The sequence below is a fragment of the Pipra filicauda genome, unplaced genomic scaffold (assembly GCF_003945595.2).
Source record: "Pipra filicauda isolate LSUMZ 115617 unplaced genomic scaffold, ASM394559v2 scaffold193_size2426894_pilon, whole genome shotgun sequence".
Classification (NCBI taxonomy): domain Eukaryota; kingdom Metazoa; phylum Chordata; class Aves; order Passeriformes; family Pipridae; genus Pipra; species Pipra filicauda.
The window spans coordinates 2416347-2426654 of record NW_024104302.1 but is presented as its reverse complement, the minus strand read 5'-3'; the positions used below and the strand labels follow the sequence as shown (position 1 = coordinate 2426654).

At 69.4% G+C, this 10308-nt stretch overlaps 2 protein-coding genes across 2 annotated transcripts; one reads left to right on the top strand and one right to left on the bottom strand.

Annotated features, from left to right (window-relative positions):
* The first annotated feature begins 374 nt into the window (after positions 1-374).
* RARA (retinoic acid receptor alpha) lies at positions 375-8962 on the top strand. The gene is made up of 8 exons (XM_027746855.2): positions 375-531; positions 5215-5363; positions 5485-5626; positions 6539-6699; positions 6787-6963; positions 7040-7244; positions 7450-7608; positions 8070-8962. The coding sequence occupies exons 1-8, from the start codon at positions 408-410 to the stop codon at positions 8279-8281; spliced, it is 1329 nt and encodes a 442-aa protein (XP_027602656.1). The 5' UTR covers positions 375-407; the 3' UTR covers positions 8282-8962.
* A 605-nt stretch (positions 8963-9567) lies between these two features.
* GJD3 (gap junction protein delta 3) lies at positions 9568-10287 on the bottom strand. The gene has a single exon (XM_027747036.1). It carries the CDS (start codon positions 10285-10287, stop codon positions 9568-9570), a length of 720 nt encoding a protein of 239 aa, XP_027602837.1.
* Between the last annotated feature and the right edge of the window lie 21 nt (positions 10288-10308).

Genomic DNA, 10308 nt, shown 5'->3' with positions numbered 1-10308 from the left:
CCCTCTGCACGTCCGTGTTCCCGCCCCCGCGCCCCCCCCCCCGCGTGTCCGTGTCCCATGTCCACGTCCCCTCCCGTGCGGGTGCCGGGGCGGCCCCGCGGCGCGGAGCGGGTTAAGCGCGGGGAGGCGGCGGGTGCCGGGAGGGACCGGGGCTGGCGGAGCCGCAGAGCCGGCGGGGCTGCGCCTTCCTCCCCTCCCCCCGCCTCCTCCTCCTCGTCCTCCTCCTCCCTCTCCTCCTCCTCCTCCTCCCTCTCCTCCTCCTCCCGCCGCCCGGGCGCGGAGCGAGCGGCGGGGCCGCTCCGCGGGGCGATGGACGCGCGGCGCGGGGCGCCCCGGGGGCGCGGGGGGGGGCACTGACCGCCCGGGGCCGCCCCGGCCGGGGGAGCCGCCCCCGCCGCCCCGGGGCCATGTACGAGGGCGCGGCGGTGGCGGGGCTGCCCCCCGGCCCCTTCCTCCGCATGGATTTCTACGGGCCGGGCCCCCGGGGCTGCCCCCCCCGCCGCCCCCCGCCCTGGAGCAGCTCCGGCCGCTGTAGGTACCTGCGCGCCGGGGGCGGGCGGGCCCCTCACCGCCGCATCGGGCCGGGGGGAGCGGCCCCGAAACCCGAGGGGGGGGGACGGGACTGCGGGGCTGGGTGCGGGGTGCGGGGTGCGGGGCTGGGTGCGGGGGGCTTGGCCGCCGGCGGGGGGCTGAGTTGGGTGCTGGTCTTAGGGGGGCGCGGGGTTTAGTCCCCCCTCAGCCCCCTCCCCACCCGCTCCTTGCGCAGATGCCACCGGGCTCCGTAAACACCCCCGTTCTCCTTTCGGGGGGAGTCGGGACACCCAGGCCGAGTCCGGTGAGGGGGGCCCGGGGGGTCGCCTCTCGCCCTCGCTTCCCGCAGCGGGGTCCGGGCAGCGCCGTCTCCGCCGGGAATTTCGTTCCCTCCTGATAAAGGCTCCGGGAAAATCCAATTAACTACAGACGGAGCCGCCGCTGCTGCTCAGGCGAGGGAGAGCCCCAGCCTGGCCTCCCCACCCTACCGGGGATCGGGGGGTCCCCCTGGGCCGGAGGGTTCTGGGTGTGGGGCCCGGCCAGTCTTGTTACCGCTGAGGGGTCACGGCGGGGTGTCCCCCGTTGGTCCCCCCTATCCCGTGCTCTGTGCAGAGGGGGGGCACGGGGAGCGTGGAGACACTCCCGGGGTGGGCAGCGGGGGGACACGGGCAGTGCACCCCAAGTGCCGACCAGCCTGGGGACTCCCCCCAAAAGGGAGGCTGTGGGGCCCTGCTGTGCTTTGTGCCCACGGCGCGGGGGGCAAGTGGGGCTTGGGGGGGCCGGAGGGGTCCCGCGCCCCCACAGTGGGCAGCCACTGTGCTGGCACTCAGGGGCCACCACAATGGCCTGGGGAAAGAAAGTCCTGCTCTGTGGAACTTTCACCCCGACAAGGGCAGGGGGGTTCATCGTGGGAGGCCCATCGTGGGGTGCCCGTGGCCGGCACTGCCCGGGGGGTGTGTGGCCGTGGCCCCCCCGTCTCACTCCCCCCATTGTCTCGGGGCCGCTCGACCTTTGCGCTGGCACCGAGCGCGGCCGAAGGGCCTTTGTCTGCGCTGGGGACACGCGGGGGCTCCTGCTGCCTCTGTAAAGGCGGGGGCTGCCTCCGAGGCCCCGCGCAGGCAGGGTGGGCAGGGGCGTCCAGGGCTCCAGTGCCACCCCTTAGCTCCAGTGCACCCCTTGGCTCCGACTGTCCTGAGCAGGGTAGCTGGGGGCTGTTGTGCCCCCTTTGTGCCCCCCCCTAGTCCGGAGCCCCCCCGTGGGCCGCAGTGCTGGGTGGACGCGGGTCCCCTGCCCAGGCCAGGGCACCTCGGGGCCCTGGTCACGGTGACCGTGACCCGGAGGGCGCGTGGGCGGCGGGCGCTGGCGGGACTCCCTGGCAGGGTGCCCCGTGCCCGACGTCACACGAGGTGCCGTGTCTCCCAGCCCCGGGGGTGCCAGCCCGCGGCAGGGCTCGCTGCTGTCGGGGCCGTGCCGTGCCTCAGTTTCCCCAGAGGCGGCTGTGACTGTGCCCGCTGGCCCCGTGGCGCTGGCAACTGGCCCGGCGCGGCCCTGCCCTGCCCGGCGGGACATCGTCGTGCTGGCACAGGGGCCAGAGCTGCCCCGGAGGGCACGGGGAGCCCACCCACCCTCCCCAGCAGGGCAGGGACCACACCACGACCAGGGAAACTGAGGCACGAGGCAACCCCCGAGGGCAGTGGAGGGGCTTGTAGGAGCCCACCGAGGCAGTGGGCACCTTCTGCCCGTGGGGGGCTGTATGCTGCAGGGAGGGTTTTGGGGTGCTGTGGGTGTTTTGCGAGGGTATGTGTGTTGGGTTGTGCGTGGCACCACCCTGCTGGGCACGGGGTGGCCTCACATGGCCTCGGAGGAGCTGTGGGTCACAGATGGGTGTGTCTGGGGTTTGGGGAGGCAAGACCCTGGTGCTGGCGGGGGGCAGAGCCCGGGTTCTGGGTAGGATGGCCCCTGGGGACTAGGCAGTGACCGGTGGACGTGGGCAGGAACAGGCGCCCCCACACACTAGGGCACCCCATGGCTCGGGGCTCCCGGGACCCTCTTCCCTCCCCCTTCTCCTGCAGAGGCGCAGGAATCTGGGGCACGTGGGATCCTCATCCGCAGGGAAGCTCTGGGTGGGCGCCCCCCCTCCTGTGGGGCCTGTGATCCCTGGCACGGCACTGCCCTCGCACCGGGCCCGTGGGCACCCCCGGTGACCCCCGCTGCGACCCCTGGGTGGGCTTTGCCCCCGTCGCCCCGCTCCGCCTGCCACGGTCTGTCCCGGAGCCATGGCCGGGTGCCGGCGGGGGTGGCGGCGGCCCGGGCCGGGTGTCCCCGCGGGCGCTGGCACGCGGGGTGTCCCCGCGGGCGCTTTCCCACGCCAGGGCGGGGGTGCGGGTGTCGGGGTGCCCCGGGGTCCCCCGGCGCGGGCAGGAAGCAGCCGGCGGGGCCGCGGGCGGGGGCGGCGCGTTCACCCGGGATCCGGTGGAGCCGCAGCATCTGGTCTGCAGCTGGAGCCGCGCTCCGCTGCCGTGGCCGGGGGGGATGCCGGGGTCCCCCCTGCTGCGGGGGGAGCGGGCTGGGGGAGGGGGCGAGCCTGGGCGTTGAGGTCCCCCGTGTCCCCAGCTGCACCCCCTCACCGAGCCCCGCGGGAGCGGGGGAGGTTTGCACCCATCCTGCCCGCTCAGCACCTTTGGGTGCTGCTCCGTGTCCTCCCCAGGGCGCGAAGGGCACCCAGGCCCGATGCCACCAAGAGCGGCTCCCGAGGAGCTGGCCGGGCTGGCGGCTGCGCCTGTGCCCGTGTCCCCTCCGCGGTGGCACCGCAGTCCCTTTACCGGTGCCGGGGATGGCAGGGGATTCCCGGGGTGCTGGCGCAGCTCCGCCAGCGCAGGGACGCGGGGGGAACCGGGTCCCCTCCCCCCTCTGCACCGAGCACATCAAAATCTTGTCAAATCCGCGTTTTGTGAGTGCAGCTCTCCACGAGGAAGTTCTTAAATTATATAAAAGAGGCGATAAATTATAGACGACGTTCGCTCAGTCACTTTAATGGCTCCGCTCCCTCGAGTGGCAGCGGTGATTTATTCAGCGCCGCCCGGGAGCTCTGCCCGGCGCGCTCGCCCCCGCGCCCGCGTCCCACCCCGCACACCCCCTCCCGCCCTGCACACTCGAATCCCACCCCACACACTCATATCCCACCCCACACGCTCGTACCTCACCCCGCACACTCACACGCTCCTCCGTGCCCACATATCCCACCCCTCACGGTCCCCTCGTGCCTTGCACACTCCTGTCACACCCCACGCGCTCGCCCGTCCCTGCTGGAGCCTGGGGACAAGTGCCAGGGGTGGCTTTATCCCGTTGTCTCCTCCCTGGGCCCATTGGCGTCCCTGGCCTTTGGTGAGGGGCTGTTGGCACAGCCCAGCTGGGGGCCCCCACCTCTCACCCATCACCCCCCCGGTCCCCCACCCCACTGGGACTCCTCCTCCGGGGTGGGTGTCCCTGGCTGGGCCTCCTGGCGGCTCCCCAGCCCTGGGGGGACTCGGGCGGCCGTGGGGCCCTTTTTGGGGTGCAGGGGCCGGCAGAGCGGGGGGGGGCCCGGGCTCCCCCGCCGGGCCCGGCCTTTAATATCCTGTTTGACTGGTTCGCTTGGCTCCGCTGCAGAAAAACATTCGCAAACATCCCGGAGCAGCCGGGGAGCTCTTTAACCCCTGCCTGGCTGTGCCCCGTGCCGGGGGGGCACCCCGACTGTGCTGAACCCCCCAAGTGCTGGGAGTGCACCCTGGTGGTGCTGAGCCCCCCCAATGCCAGGGGCTGCACCCTGATGGTGCTGAGCCCCCCCCCAGTGCTGAGGGTGCACAGGGATGGGGAATGGGGCTTGGCCTGGGGGGTTCAGGGGCACCTCCCAGGGGATCCTGGAGGACAGAGGTGTTCCTGTGGGGGCAGGAGGGAGCTGGGTCATCCCACAAAGTTTTTGGGTGCAGGAAGGGAGCAGGAATGTCCCACGAGGTTTTGGGGTGCAGCAGGGGGAACTGGCACATCCTAAACAGGTTTTGGGGTGCAGGAGGGGGAACAGGCACAGCCCACAAGGTTTTGGGGTGCAGGAAGAGGGGACAGGAATGTCCCATCAGGTTTTGGGGTGCAGGGGGCACTGGCTGTGTCCCCCATGCTCACAGGGCCATTGCAGCTCATGGTGGCCAGGGGCTGCCCTCAGAGATGTCCCCTGCCAGGGGACAGTGGGGTGCCAGCTGGGTGCCACCGTGCCCATCCCCTCCTGGGGGCCATGTTTTTGCTGTAGGGGGGGTCACACTGTACATGTGGCCACATGTGTGAGGGGATGTGTGGCACTGATGCCTCCCCGTGCCAGCCCTGCACCCCTCTGTCCCCCCATCCACCGGCAGCACCGCCCAGACTGGGGGCTCCTGGGATCCCAGTCCTTTTCTTTGCTTTTTTTCCCTTTTTTTTTTTGTCTGCCTGAATTCCACATCGTCTCCGTGACCTGGAAATGTCACGTTGCATCTTCCCAGCTCGCGTCCTCTCCCCGCTGGCCCCGCTCGACCTGGCGCCGGGGCCGGGGTGGGCAGCGCAGGGCCGGGGCTGCCGGGACCCCCAGAACCTGGGGATAGCCCTGGGGTGCGGGGTGGGGGGTCCCTGCCTGGAGGGGGCTCCGTGCCCTGATTGCCACCCGTTTCCCCACAGCGGTGGAGACGCAGAGCACCAGCTCGGAGGAGATCGTGCCCAGCCCCCCCTCGCCCCCGCCCCTGCCCCGCATCTACAAGCCCTGCTTTGTGTGCCAGGACAAGTCCTCGGGGTACCACTACGGGGTGAGCGCCTGCGAGGGCTGCAAGGTGAGTGCTGCCGCTGTCCCCGCTGTCCCCACAGTCCCCACAGTCCCCACAGCTCCCCGGGCTCCCTGGGGTGCCCGGGGTCCCCATGCTGGACGCTGACCAGGGTGTTTGGGGTCCCCAGGGCTTCTTCCGCCGCAGCATCCAGAAGAACATGGTGTACACGTGCCACCGGGACAAGAACTGCATCATCAACAAGGTGACGCGCAACCGGTGCCAGTACTGCCGGCTCCAGAAGTGCTTCGAAGTCGGAATGTCCAAGGAGTGTGAGTATGGATGGGGACGGGGACAGGGGTGGAGTCAGGGATGAGGATGGGGTCAGTGATGGGGCAATGTTGGGGACACCCTGCCTGGTGTCCCAGTTGGGGGGCTCCGGGTGTGATGGGCCATCCCAGCAGCCCCCACCGTGTGCCCAGCGAGGCCCCGGGGGTGGATGGGGACCCCCTGGGATTGTGTCACAGCTCGGCAGTTGCCCCGGGCAACGCATGATTGATAGTGTCAGAGATAAATGATGCCGATGAGGCCTCCTGGCTCTGCTGGCAGTTGTCATGGTGCCCGGCTGTGCCCCCGTGGTGGGTGCCCGGGGGCCTGGGCTGCAGGGGCACAGCTGCCTCCCCGAGTCCTGCCCCATCTGCCGGCCCCTGGGGGCCCAGGACCCCCGAGAGGGGCTGGCAGAGGCTGGGGGAGCTGGGCACTGCAGGGGGGGGTTCAGCATCCCAGGGGCTCACCCTGCACCTACAGGGGGTTCGGGCCCCCCCAGCCCACAGAGGCTGAGCCCCTTGGGGCCAGGGCTGCTCCCAGCTGCTCCCCCCTCCCCAGCTGCCATCCCTGGGGTCCCCTCCATGGACCCCTCACCAAGTGATGGCTCAGCTGCCATTTCTGTCCCTGGGGTCCTTCTCTGCTCTGTTGGCTTAGCAGAGCAGAGCTGAGCACAGTCCCCATGGTGACGGGGGTGGGCACCCCCCAGGGGTACAGGGTCACCCCTAATTACTCCTAATGACTTGGGGGTTGTTTTAAGGAATCCACTGGTCACTTGTCACCATGGCCCTGCCCATTGCTGGTGGCAGGTCCCCATCCTGCCTTGAGGGGACAGAGCGTGGTGGGGCTGAGCCCCCCCATCCTGGGCAGGGGCTGGGTGGCTTTGGGGACAGGTGACCCTGACCCTGCTGTCCCCACAGCCGTCCGCAATGACCGGAATAAGAAGAAGAAGGACGTGCCCAAGCCGGAGTGCTCGGAGAGCTACATCATCACCCCTGAGGTGGAGGAGCTCATCGAGAAGGTGCGCAAAGCCCACCAGGAGACCTTCCCCGCGCTCTGCCAGCTCGGCAAATACACTACGGTGAGTGTCGGGGGGTCCCAGAGGGTCTGGGGGGGCTGGGGCGGGCGGCACCCCCTCCGTGCCCTCACCCCCCACCTCCCGCTGCAGAACAACAGCTCGGAGCAGCGGGTGTCCCTGGACATCGACCTGTGGGACAAGTTCAGCGAGTTGTCCACCAAGTGCATCATCAAGACGGTGGAGTTCGCCAAGCAGCTCCCTGGCTTCACCACGCTCACCATCGCTGACCAGATCACCCTCCTCAAAGCCGCCTGCCTCGACATCCTGGTGAGCGTGGGGACAGGGACAGGGAGGGGACGGGGAGGGGACACCAGGCTGAGCCCCCCCGGCCTCGCCCCCCCAGATCCTGCGGATCTGCACGCGCTACACGCCGGAGCAGGACACCATGACCTTCTCGGACGGGCTGACGCTGAACCGCACGCAGATGCACAACGCGGGGTTCGGGCCCCTCACCGACCTGGTCTTCGCCTTCGCCAACCAGCTGCTGCCGCTGGAGATGGACGACGCCGAGACGGGGCTGCTCAGTGCCATCTGCCTCATCTGCGGAGGTGGGTGCTGGGATGGGGGTGCAGGGATGGGCCCCTGCCCGGTGCCCCCCGAACCCCGTGGGCTGTCCTCCCCCGATGGCTGAGCAAGGAGACCCCATATAGAGCCCAAATGGTGACCCCACAGGAGCTGGTCTGAGTCAGGGGGCAAGGGGGGATGCCAGGATGTGCTGCCCTGCATTCTAACCACTGTGTGCCCACTCCCCAGACCGCCAGGACCTGGAGCAGCCCGACAAGGTGGACAAGCTGCAGGAGCCACTGCTGGAGGCGCTGAAGATCTACGTGAGGAAGAGGAGGCCCAACAAGCCCCACATGTTCCCCAAGATGCTCATGAAGATCACGGACCTGCGCAGCATCAGCGCCAAGGGTGAGGCTGAGGAGGGGGCGGCCACTCCTGTGGCTCTGGATCCTGGGGAGCATCCCAGGGATGTTGGTGGGCCCAGCATCCTCTGGAGGGGACAAAGAATAGGGGGACACCCCCAGCACTGCACCTTCCAGGGATGCTGGGGAGGGACCGTTGTCCCCGGCACTCAGGGACCAGTGCAGATGAGGGGTGCCAGTTTGGGGGTGTCGATTTTGGCCGTCCCAGTTTTTTGGGTGCCAGTTTAGGTGTGACAGTTTTTGGGTGCCACTTCGGGAGGGGTGTCAATTTCAGGATGCCATTTTGGGGGTACCATTTTTGGGGTACCCATTTCAAGGGCGCTGGTTTTTGGGGGGTGCCAGTTTTTAGGGTGCCATTTTTGGGGTGCTGGTTTGGGAGCGCCGGTTTTTGGGGGTGCCACTTTGGGGGTGCCGGCGGCGCCCTGCTGACCCCGAACCCTCCCGCAGGCGCCGAGCGGGTGATCACGCTGAAGATGGAGATCCCGGGCTCGATGCCGCCGCTCATCCAGGAGATGCTGGAGAACTCGGAGGGCATGGACACGCTGGGGGGGCAGGCGGGCGGCCCCCGCGGGGGCAGCCTGGGGCCCCCCCCGGGCAGCTGCAGCCCCAGCCTCTCGCCCAGCTCCAACCGCAGCAGCCCGGCCACGCACTCGCCGTGACCCGCGCCCGGCGCGCACCAGGACAGAGCCCGGCACGGCCGGACACGGCGGGGGCCCCGCGCCCCGGCCCGGCTGCAGCCCCTCCACGGGGCGGACTCCTCGGCAGCCCCCCCGCCGGAGCGGCCCCCGCGGGGAGCCCCCCCAGCCCCGGGCCCAGCGCGTTGGTTGAGTCACATTTCAGGGGCGCGGGGACCTTCGGCCGCGGCCCCGGGGACGCCCCGGCCCCACCAGCACCAGCACCCACGGGATCGCGACCACCGAGCCACTTCTCCCCCCGCCCCTCACTCCGCCCCGGCCGTCCGTGGTGGGGGGGACACCCCGGACAGCCCCGCACGCCGAGGAAGCAGAGTCATTTAAAAGAGAAAAGAAAGCAAAGTATATATATATAAATATCTATAAATATCTATAAATACGTTTTAAAACCTTTGTAAAAGTTTGGAGGGGTTTTTAGGCCTGTGCAGGTGGAGGGGGCACGGCGGGCGCTGCCGGGGGAGGGGCGGGAGGGGCACACGGTTTATTATTATTAAATTTTTTTTTTTGTTGTTGTTGAGATTTTAGTGGATTTAGAGTCGGGGGGCACCGGGCGGGCCCTGCCCCGGCCCCCCCAGGCGGGGAGGGGGCTGTGGGGGGGCACGTGGCGGTGCCAGCCCCGGCCTCGTGGGGAGGGGGGGCCCGGCCCTGCCGGCACGGGGAGGATGGGGGGGAGGGGGGATGGGGTGGGGGCTGGCTCCAGAATAAAGTTTATTTATTCTAGTGCCTGGCTCGTTCTTGTTGTGGGGTACTGGGGGAGGTTGGGGAGCAGGGGTGGGGAGATGGTCAGGCTGTGGCACCCCTGCTGGAGGGAGGGTTCTTTGCTGCAGGAGGGTACCCCAGGACCCCCCCCATCTGCCCTCCTGGCTCTGGCCATCCCCAGAGGCTGGGCTGGAGCAGAACCCTTTGGAGTCCCCCCAGCATCCCCAAAGCTCTGCCCCTCCCAATCCTGATGCCACACTTGTGTCTCCCAATGCCCAGGGCCAGCCTGAGAGCATTTGTGACACCCCCAGCACAGGGTGTGGGGACAGCCCTGGCCCCTCGTGCCGGGCTGGGGGCAGGCAGGGTGGGAAGGGACATCCCTGCCACTGCACAGGGATGGGACCTGTTTGTCTTCCTTTTGTCCATATTTTTTTTCCAGCAGCTGCCAAGAGAGGCCCATCCACCGCCCATAACAGGAACCGGGGGGCACTGGGGGCACCGGGGCCCGGCTGCCACGGCCACGGCTCGTGGCAGCAGTGGCAGCCTGGGGCCGGTTACACGGTGAGGTCCCCCCGTGGGGGGGGACAGCACGGCTCCGCCACAGCCCCCGCCGGCTGCCCGGGTGCCGGGCCCCGCTCCTGTGGCCGGGGGCAGCAGCCAGCCCGCACCGGGGGGCCCTTGCGCAGGAGGTGGGCGAGCTCGGCCAGGCTGAGCAGCGCCGAGACCAGCCCCACCACGAAGTAGAAGTGGATGAAGACGGTTTTCTCGGTGGGGCGGGACACGAAGCAGTCGACGTGGTGCGGGCAGGGCCGGCGGTGGCACACGAAGAGCGGCTGCACCCTGAAGCCGTAGAGCAGTGCCTGGCCCAGCAGGAAGCCCAGCTCGGCGGCGATCCGGGCCACCACGCTGCCCACGTAGAAGGGCTGCAGGCGGCGGGCGCGCTGGCCGGGGGCCCCCCCGCGCCCCGGCTTGGCCGCCTGGTGCACGGCGAAGATGACGAAGAGGGCGGCGGGCGCCGAGAGCACGACGACGTGGAAGACGAGGAAGCGATAGTGGGAGATGGGGAAGGCGGCGTCGTAGCACACGGGTTTGCAGCCCGGCTGCTGCGTGTTACACACGAACTCCTCCTGCTCGTCCTCGAAGACGTCGCTGCCCACCGTGGCCAGGACCAGGATGCGGAAGAGGAGCATCACCACCAGCCAGAAGCGGCCCACCATGGGCGAGTGCTCCTGCACGGCGTCCAGCAGCGAGCTCAGGAAGCCCCACTCACCCATGGCCGCGCTGTGGGAGCGGGG

Coding starts and splice junctions, on each gene's coding strand:
- RARA (XM_027746855.2), top strand. CDS start 408: ATGTACGAGGGCGCGGCGGTGGCGGGGCTGCCCCCCGGCCCCTTCCTC. Junction 6,964..7,039: donor CCGCCTGCCTCGACATCCTG/GTGAGCGTGGGG, acceptor TCGCCCCCCCAG/ATCCTGCGGATCTGCACGCG. Junction 7,245..7,449: donor CATCTGCCTCATCTGCGGAG/GTGGGTGCTGGG, acceptor CCCACTCCCCAG/ACCGCCAGGACCTGGAGCAG.
- GJD3 (XM_027747036.1), bottom strand. CDS start 10,287: ATGGGTGAGTGGGGCTTCCTGAGCTCGCTGCTGGACGCCGTGCAGGAG.